The sequence below is a fragment of the Scophthalmus maximus genome, chromosome 10 (genome assembly GCF_022379125.1).
Source record: "Scophthalmus maximus strain ysfricsl-2021 chromosome 10, ASM2237912v1, whole genome shotgun sequence".
Lineage (NCBI taxonomy): Eukaryota > Metazoa > Chordata > Actinopteri > Pleuronectiformes > Scophthalmidae > Scophthalmus > Scophthalmus maximus.
In genome coordinates this window covers 552,501-578,416 of record NC_061524.1, presented here as the reverse complement: position 1 = coordinate 578,416, position 25,916 = coordinate 552,501, and the positions used below count along the sequence as shown (strand labels likewise).

The following is a 25,916-nucleotide window of genomic DNA, read 5'->3' as shown; positions in this document are numbered from 1 at the left end:
CAAGAAGTGCTCCTATAGGAAGTTATAGAAATATACTGTTATAAACTATTTCAGGGATTAGCATGAAGTCTTTTCCTTTTATTGAACCCCTGACTCACTTAGCTAGCGCCATTTTGATTTGTCTGAATCTTTGGTTTGTGGCTAATGTAACGACACTCCGTTAGCTGCAGCTGTACTCTGTGTTTACTGCTAGCTAATTATCATGTTAGAATGCTAACATGCTAAGCTATTAGTGGAGAACATGGTAAACATGAAACCCGCTAAACGTCGGCATGCTAACATTATTTTGCGTAAGCATGTTAGCATGATCAAAATGACGATGTTAGCACGTTTTAGTAGAATCAGATCCCGGAGCCAGACAATAATTCATCTTTATTGGTTGAAAATGACTGAAATTATTAATCAGTAATTGAAAGATTGGCTATAGTGATTAGCATTTGGTGACGTAGCATTTAGCTCATCGCTGCATCGAGCAGCTAGCATGACCGGACACTCCTCTTCATGCTTTAGCTACTTCTGTCACTTTAATGAGTTTGTTGTTAAGTTTTTAAAAGTCTCTTTAAACAAGGTCGTCAAGTTTTAAATAAAATCATCCAGCTGCAATATCGAAAAGACTTTTATCGTCTCACTTGCAGGAAAATGCACGTTCATAAGTGTTAATAAATTGATCAGAAGTTTGATCGTCACCAGAAAGAATCGAAAGTCGTCGCAGAGACGCCGTCGTTGGATTGTTTCATAAACCTGCAGCGTCCGAACTCAGGAGGAATTTCCCCACTGCTCTGTGAAATCCCTCTGATAGAACCTCAACTCTTCGCTACTGTTCTTTTTGAAAGGGGAACACGTTTGTGTCCGAGCAGGAGAAATGTGTCCAGACTTGATATGAAGCGAAAACAAGACGCAGGAATAAAAAGAGAAACAAAGGTAGAGACACCTGAGACTGGAGGCCGGACTCCGCCCTCATCTGACCCCAGATTAACCTCCCAGGTGAATATAATCCTCCTCTGTTCACCTCACTCCTCACACGGCCTATGAGCACACCGGGATGCCCAGGTCTGCCGACGGATGACAGCCAATGAAAGACAAGTGTGTGTGTATATGTATTATATGTGTGTGTGTGTGTGTGTGTGTGTTTTTTTTTCTGTCCTGCATGGAAATGAAAGGCAAAAAAAGTCCCAGCATGCATCAGGCCGCTATCGTTGCATCTCCTCGTACCTTCGTATCATTTTCATGACTCTCACACTAAACGAGGCCTTCGTTAAGTTTCTCACGAAAACAAATACCGGAGGATCAGTCCGGTTTTTATCTCGTCCGTCTCTCTTTGTGTTCACTTCTCCAGATACAATCACAGCCACTCATGCAAAAAAACAAAACGGTCCCTCACTGTTCCGGTTCACTTCCTGGACAAGTGTGAACCAGATGTCAACGGTTTCCAGTCGGGGACCCACATTCAGACCGGAGCAGGCGAGAGGCCAAAAGGTCAACGGTCGTCAACGGGCGGCGCAATCGATCGACCTATTGAACGTGAGTAAAAGAAGGTGTCACACACACACACACACACACACACATCTTGAATTTTTCATTAAATATCAGATATCACCATGTGGATTTTAATATTTTTCAGCCTTAGATCTGAACTGTAAGACTTCAACATCCATGTCAACGTTAAATTTGATCATTTGATATTTGACCAGATTACATCACGTCACTCTTAAACGACGAGGACGTGTTGGGAGATTTAAATCAAACAAAACAAAGTCCTTACATTTAAATACACTTTTCAAAAAAACATCTGAGAAATCTTTTTTGATTATTTCAATTGTGAAACATGACTAAAATATGAAATATGCTCGTTTCATTATCGTCTCCATCTTGACCTGGAGTTATTTATTGTGTCTGTACAGAAGGTTCAAGAGTTTACGTCCGAGTTTATCTGTCAGGATTTGGGATCATTTAAAGGTCGGAGGAGTGAGACATCTGTTCATCTGCTAATCCTGCTGCAGGTAAATAAACTGATGTGTGTTTAATAATCTCGTACAGTTACATAACTACATTCATCTCATCACTTTTTTCTTTTTGGCATAAATTAGAAAAATAAAAAAAATGTAAACAAGCAACAAAATAATATAAATGTAAGAGTTTGTTTTTTAATTTATATGTTCATATTTAGAAGAGACTCACTCCATCAGCAAACTGCACGTGAATGCAGGTCACTGGGATTTTGTATTAAAACTTAATATACCAACATCAGCAGTAATAAATTTACAGTAAAAATCCGCCTCAAATAATAATTTTTAAATTCATTCTGATGACATGTTTTGTCAGGAGCTCGTGACTCGTGACGCTGCAGAACCACTTGAATAATAGAGACGCAGAAGAAAAAGGTTTGCTTCGAACAAACAGCTGCAGGAAAGAGACGAGTGTTTTCTTTCTTTCCATTATTGTTTCACCTGAAACCGGAAACAAACCTATGGAACGACGAGGACCTGACGAGAGTTGGAGCCTTCGAGGCCTTTAACGTCTTTTCATCTCCGTTCGTTCGTTTCTCAAAAAATCTTCCATATCAAAAATTCATCCCGACGACAATCTGGAGTTATGATATTATGCAGATGTTTAACAACATGCAGATGTGGTGAAGAGGAAGCTGCTCCTGCTCCTCAGAGGAAACATTCAATAACTCATCTCTCGCCTTTTATTCTTCGAACTCCTCCAACAATCCCACGAGATTCGTTTCGCAGCAAATGTTTTGTTTGTTTGATGCAAATCCGAACAAATCCGCGGACGCGCCGACCCGCGGACGCGCGCTGCGCTGTTTGCTCAAACACGTGTTTGAATGTCCTGCGAGGCAGATGTTGATTCAGCTGCCGCCAGATGAGTTTACATAGATACAGAAGAGGAGGGGATCGATGAGGAGAGATTATCGATGAGTACAGGACAGTTTGCACCTTTAAGATTCGGTCATAATCCGCCGCGCGACAAGAAGAAAGGATGAATTATTAAATGATTGGAGATGAAATCCGACAGGGAACGAATAAACGTTGCGCGTCACTCGTATTCTTCTGATTGTTTTAGATCGTATTGATCACAGTTCCATCTGACGGGGTCGACTAAACATAAATACTCTGTATTCATTTCCATTCATAATTTACAGCTGCACACGTCGAGGGGATGATTTGATGAATCAATGTTCTGATGTCACATCTGACACATCGAGAAGTTTTCCAGACAAAATTAAAAAATCAAATATCACATGAAATCTTCTATGAGATATTAGTTGGGTGGCACTTGTGTTAAATTAAAACTGCACGAGGACGCCGTCTTTAAGGGGGAGGGGGGGGGGGGGGGGGGGTAATTAATTGCACGCAATCTGTTTAGCTGTGATTGGTCCTCTGCTCTGTGCGGCCTCACCGGCAAAGACACGCTCGTCCCGAACAACCTTGACAACAACCCCTTTAGTTTTTATAATGTTTGTGCCTGCAAGCATGAACGAATCTCACACACACACACACACACACACACACACACACGTGACCCCCTCACCTCGCCCCACCCACGTAATTACCGCATCAGAGGGAGAAAGTCGCTGCAGGTTTATTTTGGAGAAGGAAACGACTCGAGGCGCGGGAGTAATTAACAAGCCATTACAGAGACGCTTTCAATTAGACCTCGATCAATGTCTCACGACGGAGGAGAGGAGGAGGAGGAGGAGGAGGAGGAGGAGGAGAGAGGAAGAGGAGGAGGAGGAGGAGGAGAGGAGGAGGAGGGGGAGGAGGAGAGGAGGAGGAGAGAGGAGGAGGAGGAGAGGAGGAGGAGAGAGGAGGAGAGAGGAGGAGAGAGGAAGAGGAGGAGGAGAGGAGGAGGAGGGGGAGGAGGAGAGGAGGAGGAGAGAGGAGGAGGAGGAGAGGAGGAGGAGAGAGGAGGAGGAGGGGGAGGAGAGGAGGAGGAGGAGGAGGAGGAGAGAGGAAAAGGATGAGGAGGAGGAGGAAGAGGAAGACGAGGAGGAGGAGAGAGGAGAGGAGGGGGAGGAGGAGAGGAGGAGGAGGGGGAGGAGGAGAGAGGAGGAGGAGGGGGAGGAGGAGAGGAGGAGGAGAGAGGAGGAGGAAGAGGAGGAGGAGGAGGAGGAGAGAGGAAAAGGATGAGGAGGAGGAGGAAGAGGAAGACGAAGAGGATGAGGAGGAGGAGGAGGAGGGAGAGGAAGAGGAGAGGAGGAGGAGGAGAGAGGAAAAGGATGAGGAGGAGGAGGAGGGAGAGGAAGAGGAGGAGGAGGAGGAGAGAGGAGGATTAAAACGCACGTTCATGGCTCGTTTTAAATTATGGACTCATTTGCAATTTTAATTATGATTAAAAAAGAATTAGAATAAAAATGTCAACGAGCTTTTTAAAGGAAAGTGTGACACAGTTCAAATGGGAGGAGGCAGAGATCTGGAGTTTGGGATTATTGATGGTTATAAAAAAATTATAACAATAAAAAAGTGAGACGCTCGACTTCCAGTTGTGAGACTCAGGCGGAGACAGAAGAGTAAATATGACTGAACGGATCTTTATTGGATGAACATGTATGTTTGTAAGAGTCGTCGCCTCCCAAGATACATTCAACATCTCACTGTCATGTTGGAGCTTTTAAAATCCACATCTCCAAAAATTATTTTTAAAAAAAATTAATAAAATGCTTTGACTCCAAATATCAAGCCAAGTGCTGCGGTTCAATAATCACGACAAAGCCCCAGAGAGGAGGAGGAGGAGGAGGAGGAGGGGGAGGAAGGCTAGAACCATAATCATCATAACAATAATAATAATTATTATATCATCCGGAAAACAAAATGTCACCTGGACAAAAGCCCAGAATATTTCTGCATCTAGATTTTTAGATTTTTTTTTTCCACCTCAAAACTTTTTTTTTCTCTCCGAGTAAAACGATGAATATAAAAATCTGGACTTTATGGCCAATTTGTTCTCTTTGGAATATTTGTAAAGATTTACAATACAGTTTTTTTTCTTTTCTTTTTTTCGTTTCTTTTTCCCAAAGTCGTAATAAACAATTTAAAATTGGGGGGGAAGAAAAAAAAAACACCAACTAAACATGGTCACTGTAACTGACCCAAATACATATTTACATAATTTCAGCTCCTCAACGCAGCTGACTAAAAATCTCTGTCATCCTAAAAATAACAAATTTCAGAAATAAAAACTATACACAGGGTTTGATTGGGGGTCGGAGGTCAGAGGTCAGTGCAGGTCGGGAGGTTCCGCTGCACCATGACGGGAAAATATTCCTCCATCCAGAGACGCCGGTCGGAGAGTTTGGTTGAAATGAATTATTTTTTGTGGCGTTTTGAAAAACAGTTTTGTTTTATTAAGATCATCCAAGTGGAGGAGGGGGGGGGGGGGGGTCTTACACCCCCCATTCTTCATGGTCAGGAAACTGCTCCCGACGTTTCTCTTCAGGACTCGAGGGACGGATTCTTTTTTCTTTTCTTTTTAAAAAGACGTGTTGGACGAGAGGGAGGAAAAACAAAAGTCCGACTGCCGAGCTTCGGTTCATAAACTTTCTTTTTTGTCTTAAAAAAAAGAAGCAAAAACAAGCAATGCGCTAATCTGGAAGAAAAAAAAGGGAGAAGAAGGGAGCAGTGGAGCAGGAAGGGAGCGAGGCCGCGAGGGAAGAAAAGCCCGATCACAAGACCTGGAACCTCCAGGAGGCCTGGTCTTTGTAGTCCAAACAGTCCGTGGCGTTGAAGTTGAGCTTCCACGACGAGGCGGCGCTCTGCTCTTTGTAATCCAGGCAGTCGGAGGAGTTGAAGGCGAGGCCGGAGCCGCCGTACGCCTGGTGGTGGTGGTGGTGGTGGTGGTGGCCCGACGACTGGCTGATGTGGTGGTGCGGGTGGCCCGACATGGAGGAGGCCGTCATGGGGCTGAGCTGGTGGGGGTGGTGGTGAGAGTGCATGGGCGCCAGGTAGGATCCGCAGTCCACGCCGCTGAAGTACGAGCCGGACGGGGCGGGGTAGCCCTGCCCGTAGCCCGGCGTCTGGTTGTAGGACATGGGGTAGGAGGTGGCGGCGGCGGCGGAGGAGCCCGACATCGAGCGCTGCATGCAGGACGCGTTGGACGGCGGCCCCGGCTCGGGGAGCGGGGCCGCGGCGGGCGCGGGGGCGTTTCCGGGGGAGATGGCGGGGCTCCAGATGGAGGAGACGGCGCCGATGGAGGTAGAGGTGCTGCTGAGCGCCGCCGCCGCCGGACCCGTGTGGTTGTTGGTGGAGGACGAGGACGAGGAGGACGAGCCGGTGCTGGACACGGCGGGAGGCGTGAACTGCCCGCTGCTCTCCGACCCCGTGCTCTCCCGGGCCGGGGACGACTTCTTCTTGGGCGGCCGGGCCTTGGCGCTGCTGCCGCTCTGCTGCTGCTGGCGACACTTGGCGCGCCGGTTCTTGAACCACACCTGCGACGGACAACGGAGTCAGAAACCAACAACCACAGCAGAAAGAAATGAAATCCTCTCAGGCCGCGCTGAGAAACATGATGGAAGAAAATTGGGGGGTTATTATCCGTGGAGGTTCATTTCCAGCGCGGCCCCTCGGCTCCGACCGGCCGGGGGTCTGGTTTCATACCTGCTCCTCGGCTCTGAGATAACAGCCTATCGGGTTTCAGCGCTCGGTGGGGAAACCAGAGCTCCGAGAGGGTCGGATCATGTCGAGCATTTTGTTTCTCAATCACATTCTGAGAATAACTCGGAGTGAGAGACTCGGACGCTCGCGCACGACAGACGGGTTTGATTTTATTTGGTGGACTATCTGCAGGGACAGTCTCTCCATTATTGATCCCAGATATTCCAGATCAAATGACGCCGGTTGTATCAAATAATAATAATGGAATGAATCAGATGGAAAATAATCTCCTGATCTGAAATGTTTACATCGACGCCCTCCGAGTGAAACCACCAGAGGAAAAACAAGTGGAACCTGTCGGAGTTATTTTAACCACAGACATAAATTCAACATCTATTCAAATCAATTGATGTTATTATTATTATTATTATAGTAAAAGATCTAACTGACATATTTTTCATATTTTAGGTTAAATTATTAAATCCTCAAAAGGTTTGGTTAATATTTACTATTAAAACTATATTTACATAAAAGTTGTTGTGACAATCTGAGCTGGTTAAAGTTAACTTGTAAACACAATGACGTCATTTGAGACTTTAATAAGGTCGATAAAATAACTCTTCCTCTGAAGTGATTTTTAATGTGTTTGCTGATACAAATACAATAAATCACATAATACTAATCAAATTTTCGGTCAAAGATATTAAACGTCCGGCTCGTTCAGAGGAAGCCAACTTCAAGGTAATTAATGTAGCAACACAAGCGACGTCACCGTTAATTAGTCGATATTAACAACAAGTTGATGAATTCATAAAAATAATTTCTGATCTTAAAATAACTTGAACTGACTCGTCTATGTTAAATAAAAGATCATTTTCTGATGTTATGATGAACATTGTGATGATTGTGCAGGTGAGCCTCACCTGGACCCGGGACTCGGGCAGGTTGATCTTCAGCGCCACCTCCTCCCTCATGAAGATGTCCGGGTAGCGCGTCTTGGCGAACAGAGACTCCAGCACGTCGAGCTGCGAGCGCGTGAACGTGGTGCGCTCCCGCCGCTGCTTCCGGGGCGTGGCTACGGGACGGAGGAGGGAGACACCGGAGGACCGGGGGTCAAACACCCGGGGGACAGACACCGGAGGACCGGGGGTCAAACACCCGGGGGACAGACACCGGAGGACCGGGAGTCAAACAGTCAAACACCCGGGAGTCAAACACCCGGACTGGAGGACCGGGGGTCAAACACCCGGGGGACAGACACCGGGGTACCGGGAGTCAAACAGTCAAACACCCGGGAGTCAAACACCCGGACTGGAGGACCGGGGGTCAAACACCCGGGGGACAGACACCGGAGGACCGGGAGTCAAACACCCGGGGGACAGACACCGGGGTACCGGGAGTCAAACAGTCAAACAGTCAAACACCCGGGAGTCAAACACCCGGACTGGAGGACCGGGGGTCAAACACCCGGGGGACAGACACCGGAGGACCGGGGGTCAAACACCCGGGGGACAGACACCGGAGGACCGGGGGTCAAACACCCGGGGGACAGACACCGGAGGACCGGGAGTCAAACACGAGCACGTGTTCTAAGAAACAGGTTTTTTTTCTCATTATTTGAGAAAAATAAATAAATAGGTTTTTGCAGTTTCACTATTTTAATAGTTATTGTAAACTCGTCGCTGCTCATTCAGAGGAAATTATCTGTAGCCATATTTTTTATAAAAACATTTTTACAGGATGATCTGCAGCTCTGGGAATAAACACACACTACTGTTCATTTTATAACAATAACACATGGCACGAATCATATTCGAATATACGTCATAGATGTTATATAAGTTGTGTGTATGTATTTATTTTGACAAAAACTTTGCTTGACTCTACAGGCCCAGGACACATTTTTTAATTGAATTATCAGTTTGTTGTTGTTGCTATTACTATTATTAAATAATAATAATAATATTAATCATAATAATCTATTCTGCTGATGATTTTCCTTGACTTGATTCTCTAGCCCGTGTGTGTGTGTGTGTGTGTGTGTGTGTGTGTGTGTACCCGGGTAGCCCACGGAGGGGTGCAGCAGGTCCATGGCCGCGCCGCTGAGCCCCAGGCCGTTGACGCCGTAGGGAGGCTGTTTGAGGTAGGACATCATGCTACAGGCGGTCACTGCTCCACCCAGCTCCGGCCAGTGGGTCGGCTTCCCCCGATGCTGCAGCTTGACGGGACAGGGGAGCGATCCAAGACACTGGGCAGGCAGGCAGGCACACACACACACACACACACACACACACACACACACACACGGGACGAGGGCAGAGGGATTATAGTCAAACATTTCAGTAAGCACAAAAACTTTCAAAGTGAGTTTTGTATTTATTAATTCATATTTCTCAGACAGTTTCAAGTGGCCACATTATGCAAGAAGAAGAAACAAGTAGAGAAACAAATATAAAGACTCGAAGTTTCTACCAGGCGGAAATTATTACATATTAATAATCCTGCTGATGGATTTTTAAATAAATCTCTTCAGGAATATTGTGTGTTTGCTTCAGAGGACGACGGAGGTGAAACATCCTCGATCACTGAAAACCTCAGCGGAGGAAAGAAAAACAAAGTGACGACTCGGAGACGATTTATCTCAATAAAGTCCTCTCATTAGATAAAGATAAATAAACCGGATGCACTGGAAACATTTCATATGCTCGATCTATTCATTTATGTATTATTGATCATAACCGTGTCCCGATATAAAACCTATTGTAAAATGACTTTTCTGCGTCGATGTCAGTGCGTTTTAAAAACATGACACATCGAAGTGACATGAACAATCTTCTCTTCTCAAAGAATAATTCAGAATTCAATCAAAACGAATCTATTGACCTCCGTGATGTAATGAAGCTTTCGAACGATCTGCGCCATCGTCAATATTTAAAAAGAAGAAAATTCATTTTCATGTTTAAGATAAAAAAAAGTCGAGTTTAATGACAAATATAAGAAAATGACGATTCTTATTTTTCTGTCACTTCATATATTTGTTGAAAACCTCAGAATAAAACTCCGGAGTGGGTGTGTGTGTGTTTGAAGGCCTGCACTTAAACACACACACACCCGCTGTAATAAAACGGATGGATTATGGACGTGGTTTTATGATCTATGAAGAAATCACAGTTGAAGTTTTGTGTGAAGTGTGTTTGTGTTTGTCACCACAGAGAGTTTCTGTGGATCCGCGGCAGAAGAAAGATTCACTCAACAAACTATTATCATTATTATTATTATTATTATTATAATCCGAGGAGTCGATTTCACTTGTTTCTAAAGATACAACAACTTTAATTATTTAGGAAATCATCACCTTGGCAACAGTTTCCTTCTTTTAATTAAAAACAAACAAACTTCATTGGAAAAAAAGGCGGATTATTTTTTTCACTTCTCTATTTTCAGCAGATTAAAAATCTCACGGTGAAATTATAGTTTTAGTGAAGGACGAGTATGATTTTCATTGAATTCCGTGGATTTATTAACACGCGAATCCTGTTTTATTAGAGATTATAATACATATATATAGTAAAGTATAGTATATTTAATATTATGGATTATAGATTCCAACTAACTGAGAATTAAAGAACATATTTAAGAAACAGTCATCGAATGATCTGGTGACGCTGCTGCAGAAGAGAACGATTTTATTTTTCTCCTCGAGTGAAGAATAAAATCTAAACTCTGCAGATTCACGCGCGTGTGTGTGTGTGTGTGTGTGTGTGTGTGTGTGTGTGTGTGTGTGTGAGGAGAGAGGATGTGCCTCCGCCGGCAGGACGCGGCGAGGCCGAAGTCGTCGGTCGGGGCACATGAAGTCCACGGGACGTGATGAAAGCTCCGGGGACATTGACGCGCCTCTTTAATCACCTGCTCTTATTAATAAAGTGTCAGGGAGAAGAGACGAGAGAAAGAAGATGAAACGTTTCTGTGGACGACGAGTTCCAGGAAGTTTCCCTCGAACGTCTTTTATTCTTCTGTCTCTTTGTCGCCGTGTGAACAAGTGACGAGGTTTCTGCTGCGTCGCGTCGCGTCGCGGCTCCATCGTAATGTTTCACTGCACAGAACAAACCACGAAGAAGAGAAGAGGATTTACCTTGTTTTCTTCTTTCTCCTGACGCTCCTCCGGCGGAGCGGCGGCACAAGTATCCAGAGGAAGAGGAGGAGGAGGAAGAGGAGGAGGTGGAGGACGTGGAGGTCTGCGGGACTCAAACACTAACTACCGCGTCGGAGGCGAGCGGCATCACGGGGACCGACCGGGACCGACCGGGGGAGACACCGGGACCGACCGGGACCGACCGGGACCGACGGGGACCGACGGGGACGCGCGCGGGCCAGCAGGTGATCGGCGGCGTCCTGTCGCTGCGGCTCCGCGTGTTTCTGCAGCGGAAGGTCGAGACTCGGCGGCTCGTCGCAGAGTTACGGTGAATTCTAATGGAGACGGATGGAGATTGATCACCTTCCTCCGCCCCGCGCCTCTAAGAGCCGAGGACACCTGCGGATCCGCCTCCCGCAACCAATGGGCGCGCGGCGCCGCGCTGACGGACGGCGCAGGCGGCCAATGGGCGCAGAGAGGCAGCCGGGGTGGTGGTGGGGGTGGGGGTGGGGGGGGGGGGGGGGGGGGGGGCACTCCCACTCCCACTCTCACTCGACCCCCTCCCTCTCCACCGCCGCCCCCTCCACTTCTCGGTCCCGGTCCCGAGACCAGACGAACCTCAGGAAAGATCCTAAAGTGCCGCGCGTGTTCCGGAGGAAGAAGGACCGACGTTTGGATCATGTTCATATTTCATATAGAATAGTTTAGTCTTTCTTTTTCTCTTTTCTCTTTTCTTCCAGAGGAAGAGGAGCTGATGGTGGAAACATTCTGGACGCGTCCGAAACCATAAGCTGGTTCTTCAGATGAACCTGGATCAGTCGGAGCCTGAAGGTGAACTGATGTTTGCTCAAAAAAAAAAAAGTTGATACATAAAATTTTAAATCACGACTCAGATTCAAGAGACCAACAGAATAAAGAGTTATTATTTTAAATCTGTTTCGTCCGAACACTTGTTCCTGCGGCCTCGAGGGCGGTTCACTGTGATGACGTCATTTAAAAAACTTAACAGTGAACGTGAGAAATAAAATCAAAAAGAGGAAAGAAGTTGAATTAATTCATTTTGATTTTTATGGTGATACACTCCTCCCTCCCTCTGCCGCTTCCACACACACACACACACACACACACACACACACACACTCACACACACTCACACTCACACACACACACTCACACTCACACACACACGCACGCGCGCACACACAGAGCAGTCTCATGAATATTAATGAGCTCTAATCCCCATTTAGAATTACATTGAGGATGTTGAGGTAAAGTTGAACAGAGCTCCGACTCACGGAGGAGAGAAACCGATCGAACCGACGGTCCTGTTTTTATTCATCATCTTCTTTTATTTGACCAACCATGCACCAAAAATTGTGTCTTAATATATTTTATTTTTATTTTATTATTGAGGCTCCAACTTTTGTAAATGAGGCCTGAGAGAGAAGGGGGGGGGGGGGGGGGGGGGACTGCACGGATGGAAATTACATTGTGTGTGTGTGTGTGTGTGTGTGTGTATCAAAGTGGAGGCAGATGGGACTTTAATGTCATGGAGGAGAGAAACTTCGAGATCAGAGGTGGAGGTGGAGAGGCCTGTGGGGAGCCGGTGCAGGATGAAGGCACCTGAACGCACCATCAAAAAACAGACACAAAACAAGACGTAAACGCATCTTTATAAAGATGATCTTTATAAAGATGATCTTTACAACACCTGAGGTTTGGTGACGGGACGTGGTCACGTGTGTGAAGGAAGTGATCATGAGTGTGACGCGTCATCAGTGACGCTGCTCTGACTGTTGTTGTGTTTTTATTGTGGGGGGGGGGGGGGGGGGGGGGGGGGCTGGAGGTCAAACACTTTTACACACCTTTTTATTTCCGCCACATCAGAAGTGTGAGCAGTACACTCACACTCACTCACTCAAACACACACACTCACACACTCACACACACACACACACACACACTCACACACACACACACACACACTCACACACACACACACACACACTCACTCACACACACTCACACTCACACTCACACACACACACACACACACTCACACACACACACACACACACTCACTCACACACACACACACTCACACACACACACACACACACTCACACACACACACACACACACTCACTCACACACACTCACACTCACACACTCACACTCACACACACACACATTCACACTCACTCAAACACACACACACACTCACACACACACTCACACACACACACACACACACACACACACACACACACACACACACACACACACACACACACACACACACACACACACACACAGAGGCTCTGTTAAATTATGCAAAAGGCCATTCAACATCATGGTCCTCACACCACAAAGAGTCTGGTTCTTCTGACATGTCCCTACATTTCTTGCCCCCCCCCCTCGATGTGAGTAAGACCCCCAGATAAACCCCCTGAACAAGTATCAAGTTATCAAGTTGCACCAAACCTTTTGTAATAAGAGTATTTTGTCTAATCCCAAATTGCAGTTGAATTTTCTTAATGCTGAGCTGGTAAAGCCTCGGATTAGGCGGCGAGGAAGAGGAGGAGGAGGAGGGGGACGCTGGTCCCTCTCCAGGCCGGGCAGGGTGGAAGCGGAGGATCTGCGGGGATGTTTTGTCGCTGCTTATTAAAACGATGATGCATAAAAACACCTCGGAGTCTGGAGGACGGAGCCCGGATCCCTCCGCGCGGCGGGACTGTTCCCTTCTGTCGGACGACGAAGACAAGGACCGAACCTGGAGGCCGCGAGGCTGCGCACCTGCGGGGGGGGGGGGGGGCAGAGTCCAGGAGCCGCGGACAGAGTCCGGGAGCCGGGAGCCGGGAGCCGGGAGCCAGGAGCCGGGAGCCAGGAGCCGGGAGCCGGGAGCCAGGAGCCGGGAGCCGAGTGGAAGATGTTTTCTTCTTCTCTTCTTCATCAGAGACTTTGAAGAATCCACGCGGAGGTGAGACGAGCCGCTTCATTCTCTCTTAATTCTTTAAAACGGAAAATAATTTAATAGTTTAAAAATATTATTCTTCACCGGAAGTGCATCTGTTAAAAGTAGATTTACGACGAGGGAAATAACTCTTCATAACTTTTGTCAAATTCCGGAGTAAAAGTAAAGTTTTCAAACAAAACGACATATTAAAAAAACATTTACACATTTACATTTATATATGAATTTTAAATCCACAGAAGTGACAGGTGCTGTGAACTATTGTCTTTGTATGATTTTTCACACACACACCGGAGCAGAAACCTCCTTCACTCTTTATTCCGCCGCTTTAACACAAAGTGCGCGTCGACGCGCTGCGGGTGCACGAGCAGCGTCGCGTGCACGTCGAGTCACAGAAGAAACAGAATCAGCAAATTAATTCTAATGTATGAAAACGGCCGCGGAGGACGTCTGCTGTCACAAGCCATTTCCCCGCGTTAATCGGGGGGGGGGGGGGGTCCAACCCGAACATTTTCTCGTTCATCCAGATTATTTTTTATTACAGCGACAATTTCTTCTTTTATTGTTTGTTTTCAGAAAACCGGAGGAAGTTTGTAAAACAGGAGGCAATTGAAAAAATATGTTTTTGCTCCATCTAAAAAAATAAATGTTATCGATATATAAATATATATATATATACATATATATAAATTTATAAAAATCTAAATATATGTCTTGGAGCTTCCAGCTGCCGCGGGGGACCGGGCCTCTCCAGCTCGGCTCCCCGGCTCCGACGCGCACAGAAGCGGCCCCATAAGAACCATCTGCTCCCTGATGTTCCTCAGAGGAACCTGCTGCTCAGCACGACCTCACGCACACGCACACGCGCACACAGACGCCAATGTTAATTTATAAACACGCACGAGCAGAATAATAAAATGACCTCGGATCGACGCAGCGCCGCGGCCGAAGGCGCGCGCGCGTTTCAAGGTTTTGATAAAAGAAAAAGAAAGAAAGAGGAAAAAAAAATCCGTTATCAGATCTGGATCATGTGAGTGGAGAAAAAATGTAGAAATTAAAACGATGGAAGTATAAAAGTTTTACACGTGTGTGTGTGTGATAATAATTAAAAAATAAACCAGGAGGGTTAAAAACGCAACACTCCGCTCATGTGGAATATGAAATCATGAGGACTTTATTATTGGAGACTTGAGTTATGACACTGAATAAATAAAACAGATCAATGTTCACACACACCTGCCCCGGGACGCGCAGCTCGACGAGCACGCGCACGTGGAGGCACATTTCTATTCGTCAGGAAACAATAAATAGAAAAAAACCAAAAGGTTTGTGCAGCAAAACGCACATGAAGCGTGACGCAGTTAACAAGCAGCTTATAGGACAATAAATAATATATATATGAATATGTATATATATGTATTCGTTTTTTGAACTGCATGATGAAAGGAGGAGTTGTGGAAGCTGTTGGTCGGAGGGAAATATACAACAGGACTTTTTATTGTTTTCTTTTTTAAACATAATCTTTCTTTTGGTAAAACTGCTTTGAAAAGCCAAGATGATAAAAAAAGCGATAGGAAAGTTTAAGGTTCATGAACGGTAACGTGCCCCCCCCCCCCTCCATTATTAAGATATTTTACAGGTAAAAACTTTTAAGAAGAACAAATTAAAAAGATACAGTCAAGTAATGAAGTAGCTTGAAAAAAATAATAATCTTATAACGACTCTTTTTTTCCTCCTTTTTTAAAAACCACACTGAAAGTCGACCCCTCTCCTCAACATGAAAAATAAAAGATACAAATAAAAATCCCCCTCGTTTAACTTTGTGCCGTACCTTTCCACACGGCACCCGCTCTCGTCTCGTACATTATTCATATATTACATCAAAAAGTACCGTTCCTGGTCAAAAGCAAAAGGAGAAAGAAAATAAAAACATGTTGTTGGACACGTGGGACAGTTTGAGTCGGTCGGTATAAAGTTGCTGCAGAGGCGTCGCAGGCCCCGAGTCTCTGGACTCAAATAACTGACTAAACAGCTGCTATGAAATAATAGTAATAATATTCATATTAATAACAATAATCATGATGATACATTTCTGTTATCGGCTACATCTGTTGGTTTGTGTTTCGTCGGAGCTGACGATCACTGAAGGACACACTTCTCCTCTTTCTTGGTCATCTTGCCTTTGTTCTGCTCCAGCGTCCTCTCAAGGTGCTCGTCCTCCTCCTCGGCCCTGCGGAGGGGGCAGAGGTCAAAGGTCAGATGCGTCGTCGGCGGAGCACACACGCGCGCACACACAGGGTGCACACACACACACACGCGCACACACAGGGTGCACACACACACGCGCACACGCGCGCACACACACACACACACACACACACACACACACACACACACACACACACGCACAGGGAGCGCACACACACACACACACACACAAACACAGGTAGCACAGTTGGCGGTGCACGGGGGCCGTCGCCCCCCTGCCACCTGTTGTGTGGCCAAGCGCCAGGGGCCGCGCCGCGACCTTTCACCCGCCTGGCGTCCCGTTGACGGACGGCGGTGCCAATCTGGACGGGATCCCGCCCGTGCAGGTGTGTGTGCGGCGGACGCTGCTGCCGACTGCGACGTGCGCAGCTTCGGTCTCTGGACATTCACAGACGCTCGGTACCGGACGGGAGAGGAAACACTTACTGCTTCTCCTGAGCGTCCAGGTCTCGGACCAGCGCGTCCCGTTTGTTGACCAGTATGACCAGCTCGTCCAGCAGCAGCTGCTCACGTCTCTTCTGGGCCTCGGTCTTCTGCCAGTCTGCAACACACCAGAGGAACACAGTCAGAGGACTAACCCGTCAGGACCTGGGGACCATCAGATCCTCCTGAGGTCCAGATCATATTCGTATTAATGTGCTGGACTGAGCAGCGACGGGACCAGAGTGTGTGTGTGTGTGTGTGTGTGTGTGTGTGTGATGACGGGTTGACCCGAGCAAACACACTTGAAGGACATTGTCTTAATGGCTCCGCCTCCTGACGCTCAGGGACCCGGAGAATCACTTTCCCTCAGGAAACAAATGCTGCTTGATCCACAAATGTCAAAGCCGACAAAGTGATTGTGATGTTTGTGTTTTTACACGAGGGTTCATCACCACTCATAACTGACGTCACGTCCTCTTGTTTCCTTCCTGTTCATGTTTATGAAGTCCTGATGTATTTTCTGTAACAAAAACTAAGTGAATTTAAGTTTGATTTATTTTTGAAGTGAAGTAAAAGTATCTTGATGAAAACAGGGTGACATTTATATTTTTTGAGTTCCATCTCTCACAGATTCATGAGTAAACACCAACAACAACACTCTCACTCCTCCAGGGTCTTGACAGGAAGAGGCCCCACGGGGTCCAGGTGGGACCCCCACCCAAATCCCCTCAGAGGAGAAGCCCCCCCCCGGGGCTCAAATATCCGGCTGGTGCCCCCCCCTCCCCCACAAACACTGACTGGTGTCGAACAATAAAATAACAATAACAACAAAACCTGCTACTTTTCCCCCAATTTTATTTTTTGTAAATTGTTTTCAAATGTTTTTTAAAGAAACAAAATCTCTGCTGGTGAAACAGAAACGTCTCTCAGTTCCTCCACAGCTCAGTGTGAGAACGTGTCGCCTCAAAACCCGCCCCCCTTTCATATTCAAGAAAGAATTAAAAAAAGTCAGTTCCATCCCAGAGAGAATTCAAACAACAGCTTCTCGCGCTGTATCAATATTTAACCTATTGATCGGAGAATAAAAGGAAAGTTGTCAAATGTCAGTCCCAAAATAAGTGTGGCTTTATTAAAAATAAATATCCCCCTCATTGAGTCAAATTGCAGCAGTGGTGCTGTGTGTGTGTGTGTGTGTGTGTGTGTGTCACGCTGGGCCCAGTGTGTTTGTCCTGAAAGCTCTGCTCTCTCCTCATTGGCTCCTCTCGTCCCTTTGAAGTCGACCACAGAGCGAAATGAACACGTCCAGTATTTGTCTCTCTCCTTCTTCTTTTCTTTCCTCAAGGAAAAGTACATTTTCTCTTCTGTGGCTTCTCGAAAAACTTCAAAACCAGACAAAAATATTATTTTCAAATCTGCCGAGATGTTTTAGTTTGTTGAGAGATGAAGTCAAACTGTAGAAAAAGAAAAATCAGTGGACGTCACGTGAGTCTTCACCTCCAGAGAACTGAGAGACAGGAATGTGTGTGCGTCCACATCCGCCATAACTCCCACAATCCTCCTCTCCACAAGGCCCCGCCCACAGGAGGAGGGGCATCAACAACAAAAAAACACGCAGAGAGGTATTTAAAAAAAAACTCCTTCAGAGAACATCTCAACCAAGAAGCCAAAGTCCTGCTTGACCCGGGGGGGAGGGGCGGGGGGGCGGGGGCGGGGGCACAGTGCTGTCAATCACATGTCACAGAGTCCCGCCCCCCTCATTAGGAAGGTAAACAATAAAGAGGGCTGATGAGAGACGTGACCAGGCAACACCAGAGCAGGCTGGTAACAGGACACCCCCCCCCCCCCCCAACAGAGAGAGAGTCACACGGTGGGTGTGTGTTCAGATAAGCTTCGCCGTGCACACACCGGTGGTAACCATGTGAGTCTGCTCAAGGCTCACAAGAATGCGCTGGTTCAAATCCCCATGAACCCCCCGGCCCCCCCCGGCCCCCCCCCTCACCCCCCCACTCTCTCTCTCCACCAACACAAAATGTATTCAAGAGGAAAACTGGTCCAGAGTGTCAAAGCCACGAGACTGAGTCCTAATGCAAATGTTTCCCCTCTGTCACATCACATCTGATCCACGGCTTCATGACGCCAGAGAGTCGAATGAACGTGTTCGTCTTCATCGTCTCCTCGTCCTCTGTGTCCCGTTTCCTCTGTTTCCTGTTTCCTCTGTCTTCTGTTTCCTCTGTCCTCTCTGTTTCCTCTGTCTTCTGTTTCCTCTGTCCTCTGTTTCCTCTGTGTACTCTCTGTTTCCTCTGTGTCCTGTTTCCTCTGTTTCCTCTGTCTTCTGTTTCCTCTGTGTCCTGTTTCCTCTGTCCTCTGTGTCCTGTTTCCTCTGTGTCCTGTTTCCTCTGTTTCCTCTGTGTCCTGTTTCCTCTGTGTCCTCTGTGTCCTGTTTCCTCTGTCCTCTGTTTCCTCTGTCTTCTGTGTCCTCTGTGTCCTGTTTCCTCTGTTTCCTCTGCGTCCTGTTTCCTCTGTCTTCTGTTTCCTCTGTCCTCTCTGTTTCCTCTGTGTCCTGTTTCCTCTGTGTCCTCTGTGTCCTGTTTCCTCTGTCCTCTGTTTCCTCTGTCTTCTGTGTCCTCTGTGTCCTGTTTCCTCTGTTTCCTCTGCGTCCTGTTTCCTCTGTCTTCTGTTTCCTCTGTCCTCTCTGTTTCCTCTGTGTCCTGTTTCCTCTGTCTCCTCTGTTTCCTCTGTCCTCTCTGTTTCCTCTGTTTCCTCTGTCCTCTCTGTTTCCTCTGTTTCCTCTGTCTCCTCTGTTTCCTCTGTGTCCTCTGTTTCCTCTGTTTCCTCTGTGTCCTGTTTCCTCTGTCTTCTGTTTCCTCTGTCCTCTCTGTTTCCTCTGTGTCCTGTTTCCTCTGTGTCCTCTGTTTCCTCTGTCTTCTGTTTCCTCTGTGTCCTGTTTCCTCTGTCCCCTCTGTTTCCTCTGTGTCCTCTGTTTCCTCTGTCTTCTGTTTCCTCTGTGTCCTGTTTCCTCTGTCCCCTCTGTTTCCTCTGTTTCCTGTTTCCTCTGTGTCCCGTTTCATCTTTCCTCTGTCCTCTCTGTTTCCTCTGTGTCCTGTTTCCTCTGTCCTCTGTTTCCTCTGTGTCCTGTTTCCTCTGTCCTCTCTGTTTCCTCTGTCTTCTGTTTCCTCTGTCCTCTGTTTTCCTCTGTCTTCTGTTTCCTCTGTCTTCTGTTTCCTCTGTCCTCTGTTTCCTCTGTGTCCTGTTTCCTCTGTCCTCTGTTTCCTCTGTCCTCTCTGTTTCCTCTGTCTTCTGTTTCCTCTGTCCTCTGTTTCCTCTGTGTACTCTCTGTTTCCTCTGTGTCCTGTTTCCTCTGTCCTCTGTTTCCTCTGTGTCCTGTTTCCTCTGTTTCCTCTGTGTCCTGTTTCCTCTGTCCTCTCTGTTTCCTCTGTCTTCTGTTTCCTCTGTGTCCTGTTTCCTCTGTGTCCTGTTTCCTCTGTCCTCTGTTTCCTCTGTTTCCTCTGTGTCCTGTTTCCTCTGTGTCCTGTTTCCTCTGTCCTCTCTGTTTCCTCTGTCTTCTGTTTCCTCTGTCCTCTGTTTCCTCTGTGTCCTGTTTCCTCTGTCTTCTGTTTCCTCTGTCCTCTGTTTCCTCTGTGTACTCTCTGTTTCCTCTGTGTCCTGTTTCCTCTGTCCTCTGTTTCCTCTGTGTCCTGTTTCCTCTGTGTCCTGTTTCCTCTGTCCTCTGTTTCCTCTGTGTCCTGTTTCCTCTGTTTCCTCTGTGTCCTGTTTCCTCTGTCCTCTGTTTCCTCTGTGTCCTGTTTCCTCTGTCTTCTGTTTCCTCTGTGTCCTGTTTCCTCTGTCTTCTGTTTCCTCTGTGTCCTGTTTCCTCTGTCTTCTGTTTCCTCTGTCTTCTGTTTCCTCTGTCCTCTGTTTCCTCTGTGTACTCTCTGTTTCCTCTGTGTCCTGTTTCCTCTGTTTCCTCTGTCTTCTGTTTCCTCTGTGTCCTGTTTCCTCTGTCCTCTGTGTCCTGTTTCCTCTGTGTCCTGTTTCCTCTGTTTCCTCTGTGTCCTGTTTCCTCTGTGTCCTCTGTGTCCTGTTTCCTCTGTCCTCTGTTTCCTCTGTCTTCTGTGTCCTCTGTGTCCTGTTTCCTCTGTTTCCTCTGCGTCCTGTTTCCTCTGTCTTCTGTTTCCTCTGTCCTCTCTGTTTCCTCTGTGTCCTGTTTCCTCTGTGTCCTCTGTGTCCTGTTTCCTCTGTCCTCTGTTTCCTCTGTCTTCTGTGTCCTCTGTGTCCTGTTTCCTCTGTTTCCTCTGCGTCCTGTTTCCTCTGTCTTCTGTTTCCTCTGTCCTCTCTGTTTCCTCTGTGTCCTGTTTCCTCTGTCTCCTCTGTTTCCTCTGTCCTCTCTGTTTCCTCTGTTTCCTCTGTCTCCTCTGTTTCCTCTGTGTCCTCTGTTTCCTCTGTTTCCTCTGTGTCCTGTTTCCTCTGTCTTCTGTTTCCTCTGTCCTCTCTGTTTCCTCTGTGTCCTGTTTCCTCTGTGTCCTCTGTTTCCTCTGTCTTCTGTTTCCTCTGTGTCCTGTTTCCTCTGTCCCCTCTGTTTCCTCTGTGTCCTCTGTTTCCTCTGTCTTCTGTTTCCTCTGTGTCCTGTTTCCTCTGTCCCCTCTGTTTCCTCTGTTTCCTGTTTCCTCTGTGTCCCGTTTCATCTTTCCTCTGTCCTCTCTGTTTCCTCTGTGTCCTGTTTCCTCTGTCCTCTGTTTCCTCTGTGTCCTGTTTCCTCTGTCCTCTCTGTTTCCTCTGTCTTCTGTTTCCTCTGTCCTCTGTTTTCCTCTGTCTTCTGTTTCCTCTGTCTTCTGTTTCCTCTGTCCTCTGTTTCCTCTGTGTCCTGTTTCCTCTGTCCTCTGTTTCCTCTGTCCTCTCTGTTTCCTCTGTCTTCTGTTTCCTCTGTCCTCTGTTTTCCTCTGTCTTCTGTTTCCTCTGTCCTCTGTTTCCTCTGTGTACTCTCTGTTTCCTCTGTGTCCTGTTTCCTCTGTCCTCTGTTTCCTCTGTGTCCTGTTTCCTCTGTTTCCTCTGTGTCCTGTTTCCTCTGTCCTCTCTGTTTCCTCTGTCTTCTGTTTCCTCTGTGTCCTGTTTCCTCTGTGTCCTGTTTCCTCTGTCCTCTGTTTCCTCTGTTTCCTCTGTGTCCTGTTTCCTCTGTCCTCTCTGTTTCCTCTGTCTTCTGTTTCCTCTGTCCTCTGTTTCCTCTGTGTCCTGTTTCCTCTGTCTTCTGTTTCCTCTGTCCTCTGTTTCCTCTGTGTACTCTCTGTTTCCTCTGTGTCCTGTTTCCTCTGTCCTCTGTTTCCTCTGTGTCCTGTTTCCTCTGTGTCCTGTTTCCTCTGTCCTCTGTTTCCTCTGTGTCCTGTTTCCTCTGTTTCCTCTGTGTCCTGTTTCCTCTGTCCTCTGTTTCCTCTGTGTCCTGTTTCCTCTGTCTTCTGTTTCCTCTGTGTCCTGTTTCCTCTGTCTTCTGTTTCCTCTGTGTCCTGTTTCCTCTGTCTTCTGTTTCCTCTGTCCTCTGTTTCCTCTGTGTACTCTCTGTTTCCTCTGTGTCCTGTTTCCTCTGTGTCCTGTTTCCTCTGTCCTCTGTTTCCTCTGTGTCCTGTTTCCTCTGTGTCCTGTTTCCTCTGTCCTCTGTTTCCTCTGTGTCCTGTTTCCTCTGTTTCCTCTGTCTTCTGTTTCCTCTGTCTTCTGTGTCCTCTGTTTCCTCTGTGTCCTGTTTCCTCTGTCTTCTGTTTCCTCTGTCCTCTGTTTCCTCTGTGTCCTGTTTCCTCTGTCTTCTGTTTCCTCTGTCCTCTGTTTCCTCTGTGTCCTGTTTCCTCTGTTTCCTCTGTCTTCTGTTTCCTCTGTCTTCTGTGTCCTCTGTTTCCTCTGTGTCCTGTTTCCTCTGTCTTCTGTTTCCTCTGTCCTCTGTTTCCTCTGTGTCCTGTTTCCTCTGTCCTCTGTTTCCTCTGTGTCCTGTTTCCTCTGTCCTCTGTTTCCTCTGTGTCCTGTTTCCTCTGTGTCCTGTTTCCTCTGTCCTCTGTTTCCTCTGTGTCCTGTTTCCTCTGTTTCCTCTGTCTTCTGTTTCCTCTGTCTTCTGTGTCCTCTGTTTCCTCTGTGTCCTGTTTCCTCTGTCTTCTGTTTCCTCTGTCCTCTGTTTCCTCTGTCTTCTGTTTCCTCTGTCTTCTGTTTCCTCTGTGTCCTGTTTCCTCTGTTTCCTCTGTCTTCTGTTTCCTCTGTGTCCTGTTTCCTCTGTCTTCTGTTTCCTCTGTCCCCTCTGTGTCCTGTTTCCTCTGTTTCCTCTGTGTACTGTTTCCTCTGTCTTCTGTTTCCTCTGTCCCCTCTGTTTCCTCTGTGTCCTGTTTCCTCTGTTTCCTCTGTCTTCTGTTTCCTCTGTCTTCTGTGTCCTCTGTTTCCTCTGTGTCCTGTTTCCTCTGTCTTCTGTTTCCTCTGTCCCCTCTGTTTCCTCTGTGTCCTGTTTCCTCTGTTTCCTCTGTCTTCTGTTTCCTCTGTCTTCTGTGTCCTCTGTTTCCTCTGTGTCCTGTTTCCTCTGTGTCCTGTTTCCTCTGTGTCCTCTGTTTCCTCTCTGTCCTCTGTGTCCTGTTTCCTCTGTGTCCTCTGTTTCCTCTCTTTCCTCTGTGTCCTGTTTCCTCTGTCCTCTCTGTTTCCTCTGTGTCCTGTTTCCTCTGTCCTCTGTTTCCTCTGTCTTCTGTTTCCTCTGTGTCCTGTTTCCTCTGTGTCCTCTGTTTCCTCTCTGTCCTCTGTGTCCTGTTTCCTCTGTGTCCTGTTTCCTCTGTCTTCTGTTTCCTCTGTCCTCTCTGTTTCCTCTGTGTCCTCTGTCTTCTGTTTCCTCTGTCCTCTCTGTTTCCTCTGTCTTCTGTTTCCTCTGTGTCCTCTGTTTCCTCTGTGTCCTGTTTCCTCTGTGTCCTGTTTCCTCTGTTTCCTCTGTCCTCTCTGTGTCCTCTGTCCTCTCTGTTTCCTCTGTCCTCTGTGTCCTCTGTTTCCTCTGTCCTCTCTGTTTCCTCTGTCCTCTGTTTCCTCTGTGTCCTCTCTGTTTCCTCTGTCCTCTCTGTGTCCTCTCTGTTTCCTCTGTCCTCTGTGTCCTCTGTTTCCTCTGTCCTCTCTGTTTCCTCTGTCCTCTGTTTCCTCTGTGTCCTCTCTGTTTCCTCTGTCCTCTCTGTGTCCTCTCTGTTTCCTCTGTGTCCTGTTTCCTCTGTTTCCTCTGTCCTCTCTGTGTCCTCTGTTTCCTCTGTCCTCTCTGTGTCCTCTGTCCTCTCTGTTTCCTCTGTTTCCTCTGTCCTCTCTGTGTCCTCTGTCCTCTCTGTTTCCTCTGTCCTCTGTGTCCTCTCTGTTTCCTCTGTGTCCTCTGAGTCCTCTGCTCTCGTCGTCTGGAACTAAGGCGTCAGAAACGCTGTTGTTGGTCGACGTCCAAGTGGCGTCGAGACGAAGCGCAGTGTCACCAGAGGAGAAGATTCATTCTTCAGCCTCATGCAAACGTTAATGAAGGAAATATAGAGGTTTGGTTCCCAGAGGCGAGTTTCAACAGGAAACATCTGGAGATATTTGATACTTCTTGAAGTCAACAGATCCTGGAAATAACCCACTGACATCAACACTGATCCTACGAACGTGAATCGTCTGAGCTGATGTTTGTTCCTCCGGACACGAGAGAACACGGTGTGTTACTCCACGGCTGAAAGTAGGAAGTTCACTGTGAACCCGAACACAGATCTGCCTCCTCAGAGGCAGACGGACCAACGTACTATTATGGAAACATAGAGGATCAAATATGATTAGTATAACTCAAAATCTTTCATGTTCTGGAAAACCAGCATGAATCTCAACAAAAACATGGATCATCTCAGCATCGTTCTTCTTCAGCATTTGGTTCGGTAAAGGACAAACACCCAGACCACAAAATAAAGGCACTGATTTCCCTAAATTCCACAAAACTAAAGTCCGACAACTGGTGGAACCGAGTTGCTTCGTATCAGCGCTCGGCTCCGGTCGACCGACGATCCTGAAAGAGTTGGCAACATCATCAGAAGTCGCCCGTGTGATTCCACAGTGCAGCTCATCAATCAGGGTCCGTGGCCAACGTGTTACAAAGCCCCAATAGATTTACAAATGGAGAGTGTGTGTGTGTGTGTGTCAGGGGTGGAGAGGGATAAGCTCCTGCATAGGATTACATATTGATTTTAAACATATAAAAAAAATAAAAAGCTTATCATATAAAACCGTAACAGGAAAAACTCTGCGACCCGACTCTGAATAAATCCCTTTTAGATGGCGAGAGGGCGTCCACTTTAAACACACACACACACACACACACACACTCGTAGGTGTGAAGGTGTGAGCAGATGAAGAGGGCAGGGAGATGAGAGCGGAGCAGAAACAACTGAAATCTGATTAAATGTCACGTTGGAGAGAAAAGTGTCATTTGGTCTCCACTTGTCTAAACTGTCGGGACATTAATCTGTGACGAAACATCTAATTTGTACTAAACGTTCTGTGAGTCTGTGACGTCATCAAATTTAAAACCTGAGAAAAGTTCAGGGGGAGTTCGGCTTCAAAAGTTGATTTCAGAGAAATCGTCTCCTCCCGACTCCTCTTGTTCTTCTCTCATCCTCTCTCTCTCTAACGTGTGTGTGTGTGTGTGTGTGTGTGTATCAGGGCAGGTGTATCTCAGGTGATGATGTGTGTGTGCTTTCTCTCTCTCTGTCATCGACTGGTCGACCAAATCAGCAATTACTCGCACGCCCGACCATCAGTCAATGGACCTGACCAAGCACCAAATAAGAGCTGGGGAGATGGACACACACACACACACACGCACACACGCACGCACGCACGCACGCTCGCACGCACGCTCGCACACACGCACGCTGACATATGAAGCAGAAATATTTCATGAGAATAAAAACTAGACGCTGCAGATCGATAAAAAAAATAAATAAAATGGCCGAGTGAAGACAGAGGAAATCAACCTGCCAGCCCCCCCCCCCCCCCTGTCCGGACCACCTCCTTTCTTGCTAATTACAATTGATTTATTATGGACCAGGTATCTTATCAGGTGCCCGACGAAATTACAATGTGTGTCTGAAGGCTGTGGGGGGGGGGGGGGGGGGGGGGGGGGGGGGGGGGGGGGGTGGTCAATGTCGAATGGTAAAATCAATTAGCATTGATTGGCAAAAGGTTCATTTTGCCAAAGAGGACGCAGTCGAAGGGGATTAAACCTCCCGGCCCCCCTGACAACTTTGATGCAACACAATGCTGCGGTTTAGTCAACAAGCTTTCAATCATATAATTACATTTCTCTTTTTCTTTTTTCTGTCCAACCTCACAAATAAAGCTCGTCCGTCTGTGGCTACATTTCAAATCAGGCGTCAGCTGCTCGGGTCTAGTTGGAAACAGATAACATTGATCAGAGGAGCAGGCAGTGAAATCCCTCCGCATCTTAATCCTCATCGAGGAGCCGACGCAGGATTCAACCCTTCTGCTTCAGGGCGTCTCCACGGCGACCGGCCGACAA

The 25,916-nt window shown here is 47.1% G+C and overlaps 2 protein-coding genes across 6 annotated transcripts in view; both read right to left on the bottom strand.

Moving 5' to 3' along the window:
• Nucleotides 1-4,517: 4,517 nt before the first annotated feature.
• On the bottom strand, nucleotides 4,518-11,087 carry otx1 (orthodenticle homeobox 1). The gene is made up of 4 exons (XM_035605073.2): nucleotides 10,729-11,087; nucleotides 8,655-8,844; nucleotides 7,520-7,671; nucleotides 4,518-6,430 (listed from the first exon to the last, which is right to left on the bottom strand). The coding sequence occupies exons 2-4, from the start codon at nucleotides 8,749-8,751 to the stop codon at nucleotides 5,669-5,671; spliced, it is 1,011 nt and encodes a 336-aa protein (XP_035460966.1). The 5' UTR covers nucleotides 8,752-8,844; nucleotides 10,729-11,087; the 3' UTR covers nucleotides 4,518-5,668.
• A 3,766-nt stretch (nucleotides 11,088-14,853) lies between these two features.
• ehbp1 (EH domain binding protein 1) overlaps nucleotides 14,854-25,916 on the bottom strand; it is a 125,622-nt gene continuing 114,559 nt past the window's right edge. For all 5 annotated transcript variants that reach the window (XM_035605032.2, XM_035605031.2, XM_035605034.2 and 2 more), the window contains 2 exons: nucleotides 16,397-16,511; nucleotides 14,854-15,932 (listed from right to left, as the gene is read on the bottom strand). In XM_035605032.2, coding sequence (XP_035460925.2) covers nucleotides 15,842-15,932; nucleotides 16,397-16,511 — 206 coding nt within the window. In that variant the 3' untranslated portion in view covers nucleotides 14,854-15,841. The remainder of the gene's footprint in view (nucleotides 15,933-16,396; nucleotides 16,512-25,916) is intronic.